Below are 12,308 nucleotides of genomic sequence, written 5' to 3'. Positions count from 1 at the left end.
AAATTGTTTATATATTTTTGTTCATAAATATCAATCAAATAAATAAAAGCGATTCTTTAAATTCTTTACTATATATTGATGACTCTCTCTCTCTCTCTCTCTCTCTTTCTCTCTCTCTCTCTCTGTCTTACTCTCCTCTCACATGACTTTTCGCATTTTCAAAGACATTAGTTTTTTTTAAAAAAAGTCAACATTACATAAATCACAAAAAAACATAAATAAACAAAACACAAACAAATTTAATTGACCACTTGATTGATGAGATCAAAGTTTTTATTTAATTTATTATTTATTTATTAAAAATTAAGTTTTATATATGAGAAAATTTTTTTTTTTATTTAAATAAAATAAACAATTACTGAGTCTCTCACTGAGTGATCATCACTACTACTGCTGGTTGAGAGAAGAAGTGTCTGCCGTTGAAACAAATGTAAACATCGATGGATGAAAAATATATGTATTATATATATATACTGTATATCTATCTTAAGATACTTGTGCTCAAAGCACATACACAGCAATGTCGATCCAATGACTTTTGGATGTGTGTGTGTGTGTGTGTGTGTTGGTGTTGGTGTTGGTGTCTGTACGGTATGTATGGTTTGTATAGTCTTTTCCAGCGATCGATTTGAACGCAAGCGCTTTGGTCTGTAAAAACCTCGAGAGAAGAGTAGTAAAAGAGATGATATTTAGGTGTTATATACTATATATATATGCCATCCGTATCATCCGTTTGTGTTTTTTAATAAGGAGATGGGCTATGAATGATGCGTTTAGGAAAATACAATGTGTTTTGTGGGGCACTAAAAATAGAGAGATAGTGTGTGTGTGTGTGTGTGTGTGTGTATGTGTTAGACATATGTTGATATCTAATCTGATTTTTGTTGTTGTTGTTGTTGTACAACCCATTTGGCACCAGTATCTAGTGATATGGTATATAGTATACCGTATATACACACAGACACTCACATCCTCTTTATCGACACTAATCATCAAATAAATGGGAAAATGAAATGTCGTTTTTTGTTGTAAATACAAATCCTATGTTTGTCTCTCTCTCTCTCTCTCTCTTTCATGAATTTATCTGATGATTAAAATAATTTTTTTGTGGCACTCATTCATTAACAAACACTAATACACTATGATTTAAATTGTTTTTTAATAAGTTTTAATAGATAGATAGATGGGGGAAAACACACACACACACACACACACACACACACACACACACACACACACACACACACACACACACACACACACACACACACAGAGAGAGAGAGAGAGAGAGAGAGAGAGAGAGAGAGAGAGAGAGAGATTACTAAATATATATAAAAAAGTTTTGACATTTGACATAAAGACAAAAAATTAATGTGTATTTATATATTCATTAACATTAGTCTCATTACTGTATTTTTGCGAAATTTCTTATCTGATAATTGTGTATATTATTGGAAACAAATTTTTTTTAGTTTAACATTTAATTTATAAAAAAAAAATAAAATAAATTCTTGATCTTTAATAATGTCTTAACATTGAATTTTACTAACTTTTAATTATATGTCGTGTGTAAACAAAAATAAAAGTTTTAAAAACTAAATGACTTAATTTACTTACTATTATAATTAGCACATTATATACTGTATATATATATATATATATATATTTAAATTTATCAAAAAACAAATAGTTAGTAACATGTTGTAAACATTAACATAATTATATTTTTTATTTTAAAAAATATAAGATTTATTATTACAGTAATTAGTATTATTTTTCATTAAATTTGATAAATATTAAAAACATTTTTAAATGCAAATAAATTTATAAAAAAAATTTTGTTGAGTCCATTGTAATTTACACAATATATTTCACAAATTATTTACAATTTATAACTTAGTTTATTAACAAATTTATTTTTAAAAAAAAAATCAATATTATTAATTATATCACATGTTTGTGTTTTTTTTTGACAAAAATAAAAACCATTTAAAAAACAAACAATTTCTGTATTAACTTGTCTTCGACAACAACAAAAAAAATCAGAAATCAAAACATAATTTTATTATTATTATTATATCGAAAATATTACCGAAATTTTTGTTTAAAAAACATTTCGATCAATCGATCGGTCGGTAATTATTCGATAAACGCTTTGATATTAAGATTCAATTGTTTGGCCAGTTTGTCGGCAAAGTCGAATGTAACCGAATTCGATATCTGATATTTTGTTTGACTCGATAGCCAATTGGTTTTCAGTTTTTCGTGTGTCCTCAACACCAGCTTCAAGGATACCAACTCTTGCAGTTCGCTCAGCAATTTGTTGGACGCCTCAGTTATATACTGGTCATTGGGTTCGGCATTCAATTGGATTAGTGCCCGATAGCAATGGAAAATACGTTCAAACGGCGATCCTTTTGGACCGCTATAGTCGCGATGATCGTCACCGCCACCGCCGACTGTGGTCACAGTCTTTCGTTTACGACGTTGTTGTTTGCCTTCGTATTTGACGAAAACTTTTTTGTCCGCTTTTACCGAATTATTGGACGCCAAATAGCTGGCAATCAACAAATATTTCATCGAATCGGGCCATTCATCGTACGTACCGTCGGCACTTTTGTTGACCACTTTCATCGGCAGATCGTCGAGTATTTTCAACAACTGCGGCTGAAAACGTTTGTACAGTTTGGCCGTTTCGTTAGCTTGCAGTTCGTCCATTGTTATCGGTTCGATGTATTTGGAAAAGTTGGCCAAACATATCGACCGAATTTCCCTAAGATTTGAACTCATTTGGATCAATGTCTTCACTATTATATTGACGTAACTAAACAACAAAAAAATTGTTATTTCATTTCAATTATTACCGTAAATCAAATCCAAACCAAACAACTAAACACTTACTTCTGATAAAAACTTTTATCATAATTTCGGGGACAATCTCTGACCAAAATAGCGGTCATCTCGTCCATCGAATAGTTATCGAAATTGATTTGTATGGCCGTTACCGGCGATGCTGTTATCCGGCAAAACCATTCGATTGGCTGACAGCCGACAAACAGACAAGTAATCGGATACTTGTTTTCGGTTAGTTCGCAAATCTTCATAAAACCGGTCATCAGTTCGTTGTTGTTAACAGTTCCGAACAGATGATGATTGTTGTCGACAGAATCAAACACTAGTATACATTGGGTGTATGTCGTTGTCGTCGTCGACGACGACGATGAAGAAGAAGAAGACGATGACAGTGACGATGATTTCGGTCTACCTCTTGGTTTCACTGACTCGACTGTCGTCGGCTGCGGACACGAGTAATGATATTCAAGAAGTTGTTTGATTTGTTCAATAAAATCGGTCAATGAGTTGCATTGGATGTGCTGTTTGTCGCCATTGTTGTAGTCGTCGTCGTCGAAACAGTGGATCCGATTGTTCAGCTGATTCAGTATACTTTCGTAGACCATTTTGGTGCTGAAGAGTTCCATACAGTTTAGGTAAGCGTATAGTGAATCGCCGGACGATTCCATCAGTGTCTTCGTTACTGATGTCTTGCCAGTGGATCGGACGCCGTAAATGATAATCAGTGGACACAGTCGACGAAGATATTCGTCTAAGAGATCAATTTGACGATCGCGACACAGATAGCGACTCTTGACCAGCGATAACATCGTATCTTCTTGTTGTTCATCGGCGGCCATATCTTCATTGATGATGTCTTCTTTGGGATGTCTTCTATATCTTTGTTATACTTGTCTGATGTCTGGTATTGTATTGACTGACTGTTTGTTTGTCTGTTCAGACAATTAGCGCCAAAACTATTAGTGAACAACACTTTCACATCCCTTGACATCTGTCGTCGCTTTTTGGCGACTAAACAGTCAGTCATACAGACAGTGTGTTTGTTTGTCTGTCTGTCTGTCGGTCTTGTCGTTGGTCTTTTACTTCTCTAAAACATTTGATTTGATCCAAACATTTTGGACACCGACAGCTGATCCCGTAATCATCATCTTCTTCATCATCATCACCGACAATGGCATTGATGACATCGGGTCCGATAGCCGAACGCAATCAAGACGCTACCATCTATGTCGGCGGATTGGATGAAAAAGTTACCGAAGCCATACTATGGGAACTGTTTGTCCAGGCCGGGCCAGTGGTCAACGTTCATATGCCCAAAGATCGGGTTACTGTCCAACACCAAGGCTACGGTTTTGTTGAATTTATGTCCGAAGAAGACGCCGACTACGGTATTAAGATCATGAATATGATCAAACTCTACGGCAAACCGATTCGGGTGAACAAAGCTTCGGCTCATCAGAAAAACTTGGACGTCGGCGCCAACATATTCATCGGTAATCTCGATCCGGAAGTCGACGAAAAACTATTGTACGATACGTTCTCGGCTTTTGGTGTCATTTTGCAGACACCGAAAATCATGAGAGATCCGGAAACTGGTAATAGCAAAGGCTATGCATTCGTGAATTTTGCCAGTTTTGATGCCTCCGATGCGGCCATCGAAGCCATGAACGGCCAGTATCTGTGCAATCGGGCCATAACTATTAGCTATGCATTCAAAAAGGATGCCAAAGGCGAACGACACGGATCGGCCGCCGAACGACTACTGGCCGCCCAGAATCCGCTAGCCCAGGCCGACCGACCGCATCAATTGTTTGCCGACGCGCCGCCAATGGCCGGCCAGGCGGCAGTAGCACCGCCGCCGGCAGCCATGGCACCGATGATGATGCCGATGGCGCCCCAGCACGCTGTACCGCACGCTGGCGGTCTCCAGCAAATGTACTACGGTCACGGTGGCCACGAAGCCGATGCCCTGAATATGATGCAAATGATGGGCTGGGGTATGGCTCCGCCACCCCAACAACGACCCCAACCGCCGCCTCCACCACAGGCCCAGTTCTTTCCGCCGCCACCACCGCCACAGTTTGCGGCAATGCAACCGCCGCCGCCTCCGTTTGCCAACGTTCCGCCTCCACCGCCACCACCCGGTCCTCCGCCGCCGCCACCGGGAATGCCGCCTCAGTTTACAACAGCAGCACCGCCTCCGCCCCCACCCCCACCACCTCCTCCACCGCCGCCGCCTCAGTAGTCATGAGTTTATTATTATTGAGAGAAGAATTGTATTTCATTTTTTTATATATATATATATTTCATATATTTTTTTTTGTTCAAACATTTTGTTTATTATTATTGATTATTTGATAAATTGATTTTCAAATTTTTTTATTTTATTAATTCATTAAGTATTAAGATTTAATAATAATAATAACATTTGATTAACAAAAAAAACAATCAATCAAACAAATTATTTAAATATAAATAAATAAAATTTATATTATTATCAATTTAACAATCGATTATAACTGTAAATCTAAATAACAATTAGAGAACTGTTAGCTATTTATGAGTTCCTCTATACATAAGTTAATTATTTATTTATTTTTGTTTATAAATAAATTTAATTAATATTTTATACATTATTATATCGAAAGATAGTTTCACCAGAAAATGTGTTTTAAATTTTAAATATTGGATTCACTGTTAATAATAGTAGTGGTCTGTTGTGTCGGTAGATCTTCTGGCGGTATACCAGAAATCGATTGGTTATGTTGTGACCTTTTTACCGACGGTTTGTTGGCCAATATTTTTTCGATATCATCGATCATTGTTGCCGACAGTTTGGGAACAATCTAATTAGAAGAAGAAATTAAAAATTGTTTTTTTTTATTAATCCAGGTATTCGGTGGTGATATTGGATGGATGGATGTCTACAAACTTTGAGTGCGTGCAGCTGTTGGTACAGTTGGTCGACAGTTGTCGGCGATATTAGGACACAGTTGACATTGTCGTTCCTCAATGACCAGGCTTTGAGAAATTTTATAGAAATTGGGTAAAGAAAACAAACAACAAAATTATTAAAAAAAAAATTCAAGACTAATGGATCCAATGAATTATCTACTGATCCTCTCTCTCTCTCTCTCTCTCTCTCTCTCTCTCTCTCTCTCTCTCTCTCTCTCTCTCTCTCTCTCTCTCTCTCTCTCTCTCTCTCAATCTCTAACTATGTCGTCCTTCTCGCTTACCGATGATCAGCTGTGTCTGATCGCAGCCAAGTTTGTCGGCAATGAGCGACAGTTCCATATGTTTGGCATTTTGTGTCACCTTTTCCTCGTAGGAGGCATTCCGTCGGGTAATCAATTGTATGCCTTCGTCGTAGTTCAACGACATCGGCGACCAAACAATACAACCGATTCCTATCTTATGGAACAACTCAGGCATAAACAGTTCCATCTTATCTCTGGTAAACATATGGTACTCCATTTGTTCGCATACCGGTGCCGGACAGTTAAACTGGCGGCCAATCGAAAATGATTCCGATAAGTGCATCGGTGCGAACCGAGACGTGCCTTCAAATTGTGGTTTAAAATATATTGAATATAAAAACAAAATTAATTTATATATATACAGACAATACTTTATTTGATATTTTCAATGATTTTAGTTTTTTTTTTAGATAATTTAATTAATTTTTTTACTGTAAATCCTTATCATCACTAGAAAAAAAATTTATTTAACTTTTTGGTTGTTGTGTATGTTTAATAATTGTCTTTCAAATATAACTATATTTAATGCTCTATATATTTAAGGTATATATGATTTGACTGATTGATTGAACTTTTAAAAAAAAAAATTAAATTAAATTAATTATTTTTGTTTTGTGTAAAGATTTTTTTTTTGGTTTTGGTTAACCAATAATAATAATATAATACAAATTATAAGACTAACCCCAATATAAAATGATGCCATTGTTCATGAGGTAAGCCATAGCTCGGATCTAATTATTTTTAATCAATCAATTGGCAAAAGTTTTTTTTTTAAAAAAATTATTAGTATTTTTTTGGTCAAATTAGGTAGGAATGGGGTGGGAATCGGAGTTTATACACACCAGTTCCTCCATCGGGCACATGCCGTCCAATTTATGTACAACCAGTATATCAATGTATTTCAATTGCAATCGTTTCAGCGATGCCTCGACGGCTTCGACAATAAATTTTCGGGACAGTCCGCCGCCATTGTGAGCACTGGGACCGTTAAACCAGAACAGTTTGGTCGACACGATAAACGACGATCGTTTCCAACCTTTTTTCTTCAATATGTTACCCAAGACTAGTTCGGCCTTACCATTGGCATAGCCGTCGCCGGTATCGAAATAGTTGATACCATTTTCGTAGGCCATTGTCAACAATTCTTCGGCAGTTTGTTCAGTAATTCTGGTGCCGAACGCATTCCAACAGCTGAAGCCCAAGTTCGGTACTCGGAGACCATTTTTGCCCAGATTTCTGATTGGGGTTAGTTTTAGGGGGTGAGAGTAGAGGTAATCAATTACCATCAAATTTATGACTACTACTACTACTACTACTACTATTACTATCACCATCATCGGTAGATACCTGTATTTCATGGCCACAAAACTGGTTGGCGCAAAGTTGGCAAATATTTCGTAGTGCGGCGACGATGGTGTGCCACTAAACAGAGGCGAATTACCGCCGATTGTCATATAAGAAAAGTCGTTCAGTGGATCCTTGTTGTTGTTGGTGGTGGTGGTGGTAGTGGTAGTAGTGTTGTTGGTGTCGATTGTTGTCGAGTAGTTTCTTGAGCTCATGATAATGATGTTTGTGTGTCCAGTAATGTGTTGTTTACAATATATATACCGTATATTATATATATATACAGAATCTCAAGGTTACTGCACAGCAACAAAAAATTCTGTTATCAACACATTATTATTAATAATAATAATTTAAACATTTTTGGTTTGTTTTGAATAAAATTACTCGAGTTTTTTTTTATTAAAAATGTTATTTATTTATTTATTAATTTATTTTTTTTGTCGAAAAAAATCAATTAATTAATGCAAAATACAATTCAAATGAGAGAGAGAAAGAGAGATAATAATGAAGAGTTTTATATATATATAAGAGAAATAGATTAGAAACAAAATAACATTTAAAAAATTATAATTCAAATTTGAAATATTTTTTGTTTGTTTTGTGTGTGTTTTATATCATTGAAATGGCTTTTTTTTAAATGGCCACAAAAATCTTGGCATCAATTGTTTTGTGACAATTGGTTACCACATTTGCGCAGTGCTTAAGAGCCCTGTGCTCTCAATCCACAGATTTATATATATATATATATAATATATATAAATATATATATATATATTCACATCATTTTACAGTAACAAACAAACACACAGATCAAGAGTGGTTTGTGTGTTTGGATATCAAATAATAATAATAATAATAATAATTAAAAAAAAGAGATAATGACATCCCAGACAAAAAACATGATATCATTTTATATAATATTAAATAGTTATTACAAACACGTTTAAAACGCTATTATTATAATTAATTGAATTAATTATTAATTAAATTAATTATACATTTCATATATATATCTCTCTCTATCTTAAACTTTCTCTAACTCATCCCCCAAAATACCTTTACAATCAATATTCAATAAATATATTAATATTTATATAATACATAATAATATTATTATTACAATAATAATAAAAAAACAAATGAAAAACATTATTATTAATATTAATATATTTTTTGTATGTTTGAATACAATCGTTCAATTCATTCAATTCCTATTTATTTAATTTTTTTTATACAAATAGCTTTAAGCTTAACAAATACTTTTACACTTTTCTTTAACTTTTTTTTAATAATATTATATTATTATAGACTTTTCACATCATTTGTTTCCAATTATTATTATTTTTTGTTTTGTTTTTGTTATTTTAAATATCACTTTTCAAATTTACATTCATTTCTGAATTTGCTTGCATTTCATGAATATATTATTATATATATATATATCTTATATGTGTTTAATTTAAATATATGTTTGCGAAAGATATATTCAATAATAATAATAATAAATTATTATTACAATAAAATCAAATTTAGAGAAATTATTTTTTTTTTTAGAAAAAATTGTTTAAAACATATATAAAATATATCCATGAAATACAATCACAAGATTTGTTTACCAAATGTTTTTTTATATATATATCATTATAAATATATTTATAATAAACTCAATTATAATGTTGATTATCAATATAATGATAATAATGATAATAATAATAAGATTAGAGATTATTTCTTAAAGAGTTATCTTAATTACCACACCTTTTGTAAACAACAAAAAAATTATTTTTAAAAAATTAAAGACAAAGACAAAGAGCTATAAAAAAAACTTTTTCAAAGTTTTTTATCATCTGTAAACACAAATACAATAATTGTGTAATTATAATGATAATGATAATAATACAGTAATTTTTAGGACCCTTAAGTTATTACAAAAAAAAAATTTTTGTTTGTTTGTTTGTACAGTAATATTATCGAAACAATTATTTATTGATAAAAAAATTGTTTCCCCCAAATGACAACAACAACAATAAATTTATAATAAAAAAAACACTATTATTATTGTTGTTGACAATTAAATTGTCACACAAAAAAAAAGACAGTCAATTAATCTAAAGATTAAATTAGATACACATAAATATATATATATAAAAAATGAGATTAAATCTACATTTGTTTCAATGTTTTCAATCGTTATACTTATTTAATATAATAATAATACTATTATTTAGAGTCTGTTTTAATTAGTAGAGAATTCGCAGTTTTTAAGCAAAATAAAAATATTTTTGTAAATATTTTTAAGTGATATATATATATATATAAATATCAGTATAAAGTCATACATATTTTACTACTACTACTAATAATAATTATAATAAAAACTCGTCATATATTTAGCGTATCATAGAATAAGTAATAATAATAATAATAATAATTCATAATGATTGTTATGTATGTATATAATCATAATAGTATTCAATTAATAGCAAAAATGTTAATAATATTAAATATATATGTATAGTATTTAAATTATTGTTTTTTAAATTTTTATAATGTTTGACATTATGTTGTTTTTTATTTCGATAGCTTTTATAGAGCCACTCGAATAATAGCAATGTATTTATTTAATTAATTAATTGTTTGTAATGTAATGTCTTTTTATTTTTAATTAAAAATGTTTTAATAATGTGCTTAAAAGAGTATAGAGTTATATATGTATATAATTACTTGTATATTAATTAATTAATAATAATAATAATAAAGAGAAATAAGTATTTTTTTGTTTCAATATAATTATTGAATATTATTCAATATATATATATATATATCATATATACTGTATATCATATAATAGTTGACTGAGTCTAGTATATATAAATTAGAAAGCAAATCGACATTTATATTACTAATCATCGATATATATATATATAATTAACTAATAAAAAAAATAAATCAAAATAAATTGATAGCAAATAGTTGAGAGCGAGAAATAATTTTTAAAAAAAAATTCAAATTAAAAATAAACACTTATTGTTTGCATTGAAAACAAAAAAAAATATCATATCATTAGCCCATTTGCCCGACAATTCCTCAGAGAAATTCCTTATCACAGCTTAAAGAATTAAATTCTTGTATAATTTTTTTTTGTTTAGACAATAATAATAATCATAATTAATAATAATTAAAAAAAACTGAAATAATTAATAATAATTATTTTAAAAAAAAACTTTGGATTTGTTTCCTTAATTACACTTTTTTTTCTTTCATTTAAAAAAAATATGATTATTAGTATTTATAATAATAATAATAATAATAATAATGTATTTTCACAACTAATTAAAGAGACGACGAGGAATAAAAAAAATTGATTATTAATTCATTTCAGAGATATATATATATATATATATAATGTAATATAATTGCAACGAAAAAAACCAAAAAAAAAAAATTATTATTAAAATAAAATAATATTTTTTCTTTAACTTAAAACTTAAATGAGTTTTGAATTAGATTTGAATGATTGACGATCTCATTGAACGACGCGGCGTTACGGTTGATCTCATTGAGCGAACCCATGGATGTGGACAGTGATGTCGTGCCATTATTATTATTATTATTGTTATTATTATTATTGTTATTATTATTATTATTATTGTTATTGTTTTGCGTGAGATTAGTCATGAAACTGCTGTTCAGCGACGCGATGGCATCCCTGTGCCGTTTTTCGGCGGCCGCACAGCTCAGTATGATCTGTGCCTCGAACTGATGCTTGGCGTCGGTACGCATCTGTTCCATATGTGTTAAGAGTCCTATGAAAATGATGGACAGTTAGATAAAAATATCTATAACTATATAAGCGCTGGTATGTTATGTTACGGTAATAATACTGTAATAATACAAACCAATTTCAGAGGTGAAAACACTGGTACAGACACTGCACGGCCACAAAGGTATCGACGAAGATGACGATGACGATGATGTAGGCGACGACAGCGCCTCCGGATGGCTCTCCAGATGACGGCGATAGGAGCCTTCATTCAGATATGACTTTCCACATATGGGACAGGTGTACGGCGATATCATACGATTTTCTCCTAATAACACAAAAAACAGTACAATTAAAAATAAAACAATTGATTTATTTTATATAAATTAATTAATTTTTTAATTACTTTTCCCGTCATTTGAGACAAATCTTTGAGTCTCAATGAAGCCGTTGTGCTCTTTCTTAATGTGAAGCGACAGCTCTTCGGCATTGGGAAGTATTAGGTGACACACTGGACACGAACCCACACCGTCGGCCATCATATTTGAATGCTTCTGTAAATTATATAATTTAAATAATTAATATTTTTTATATTATTATTATTATTATTAAAGAATTAAGATAAAAATAAATATAATCGTCAAATAAATTAAATATTAGTTTTTTTATATACATGTATATATATTGAATATATTAGTCAATTTTGTTAATTATGTAAAAATAAAAATATGTGATTAACTTAAAATTTATAACTCATTTTTTAAACAAAAAATAGTAACAAACAAAATAATAATAAAATATAATTTAATTATTAATTCACTGTTCATACAAGTGTTTTGCTTAATTAAAAATTCATATATTGTATAATTATATATATATTTATAATAATATTTTTGTAATGTTTTTTTGTTGTTGTTGTTTTGTAAATGTTTTATATATATATATAATTTTTTAAATAAGTTTAAATTATCATATTTTTATGTATATTATTATTTTATTTAAAAAAAAACAAATAAATTTTATATATAAAAAAATATAAGTTGCTCTTAAATGTTAAAAATTTACACATTATTATTATGTGACTCCTT

General features: G+C 30.6%; 3 protein-coding genes across 3 annotated transcripts in view; 1 reads left to right on the top strand and 2 right to left on the bottom strand.

Moving 5' to 3' along the window:
• Positions 1–2,135: 2,135 nt before the first annotated feature.
• Positions 2,136–3,853, bottom strand: LOC128958799 (origin recognition complex subunit 5-like). Its single transcript, XM_054304734.1, has 2 exons — positions 2,902–3,853; positions 2,136–2,824 (listed from the first exon to the last, which is right to left on the bottom strand). The coding sequence occupies exons 1-2, from the start codon at positions 3,690–3,692 to the stop codon at positions 2,140–2,142; spliced, it is 1,476 nt and encodes a 491-aa protein (XP_054160709.1). The 5' UTR covers positions 3,693–3,853; the 3' UTR covers positions 2,136–2,139.
• Positions 3,854–3,858: 5 nt separating this feature from the next.
• LOC128957747 (splicing factor 3B subunit 4-like) lies at positions 3,859–5,098 on the top strand. Its single transcript, XM_054303560.1, has one exon. The coding sequence runs from the start codon at positions 4,025–4,027 to the stop codon at positions 5,096–5,098; it is 1,074 nt and encodes a 357-aa protein (XP_054159535.1). The 5' UTR covers positions 3,859–4,024.
• Positions 5,099–5,531: 433 nt separating this feature from the next.
• Positions 5,532–12,308, bottom strand: part of LOC128957746 (uncharacterized) — a 15,398-nt gene continuing 8,621 nt past the window's right edge. Inside the window, exons 3-11 of the mRNA XM_054303559.1 lie at positions 11,627–11,774; positions 11,357–11,548; positions 11,006–11,263; positions 7,458–7,743; positions 6,953–7,346; positions 6,793–6,841; positions 6,090–6,413; positions 5,786–5,874; positions 5,532–5,699 (exon numbers count right to left, since the gene is read on the bottom strand). Coding sequence (XP_054159534.1) covers positions 5,532–5,699; positions 5,786–5,874; positions 6,090–6,413; positions 6,793–6,841; positions 6,953–7,346; positions 7,458–7,743; positions 11,006–11,263; positions 11,357–11,548; positions 11,627–11,774 — 1,908 coding nt within the window. The remainder of the gene's footprint in view (positions 5,700–5,785; positions 5,875–6,089; positions 6,414–6,792; positions 6,842–6,952; positions 7,347–7,457; positions 7,744–11,005; positions 11,264–11,356; positions 11,549–11,626; positions 11,775–12,308) is intronic.

Source organism: Oppia nitens, unplaced genomic scaffold (genome assembly GCF_028296485.1).
Source record: "Oppia nitens isolate AA-2021 unplaced genomic scaffold, nextdenovo-longstitch-racon4-pilon3 scaffold3_pilon_pilon_pilon, whole genome shotgun sequence".
Lineage (NCBI taxonomy): Eukaryota > Metazoa > Arthropoda > Arachnida > Sarcoptiformes > Oppiidae > Oppia > Oppia nitens.
Note: the sequence above shows the minus strand (reverse complement) of the source record. Positions and strands in the feature narration are given on the sequence as shown.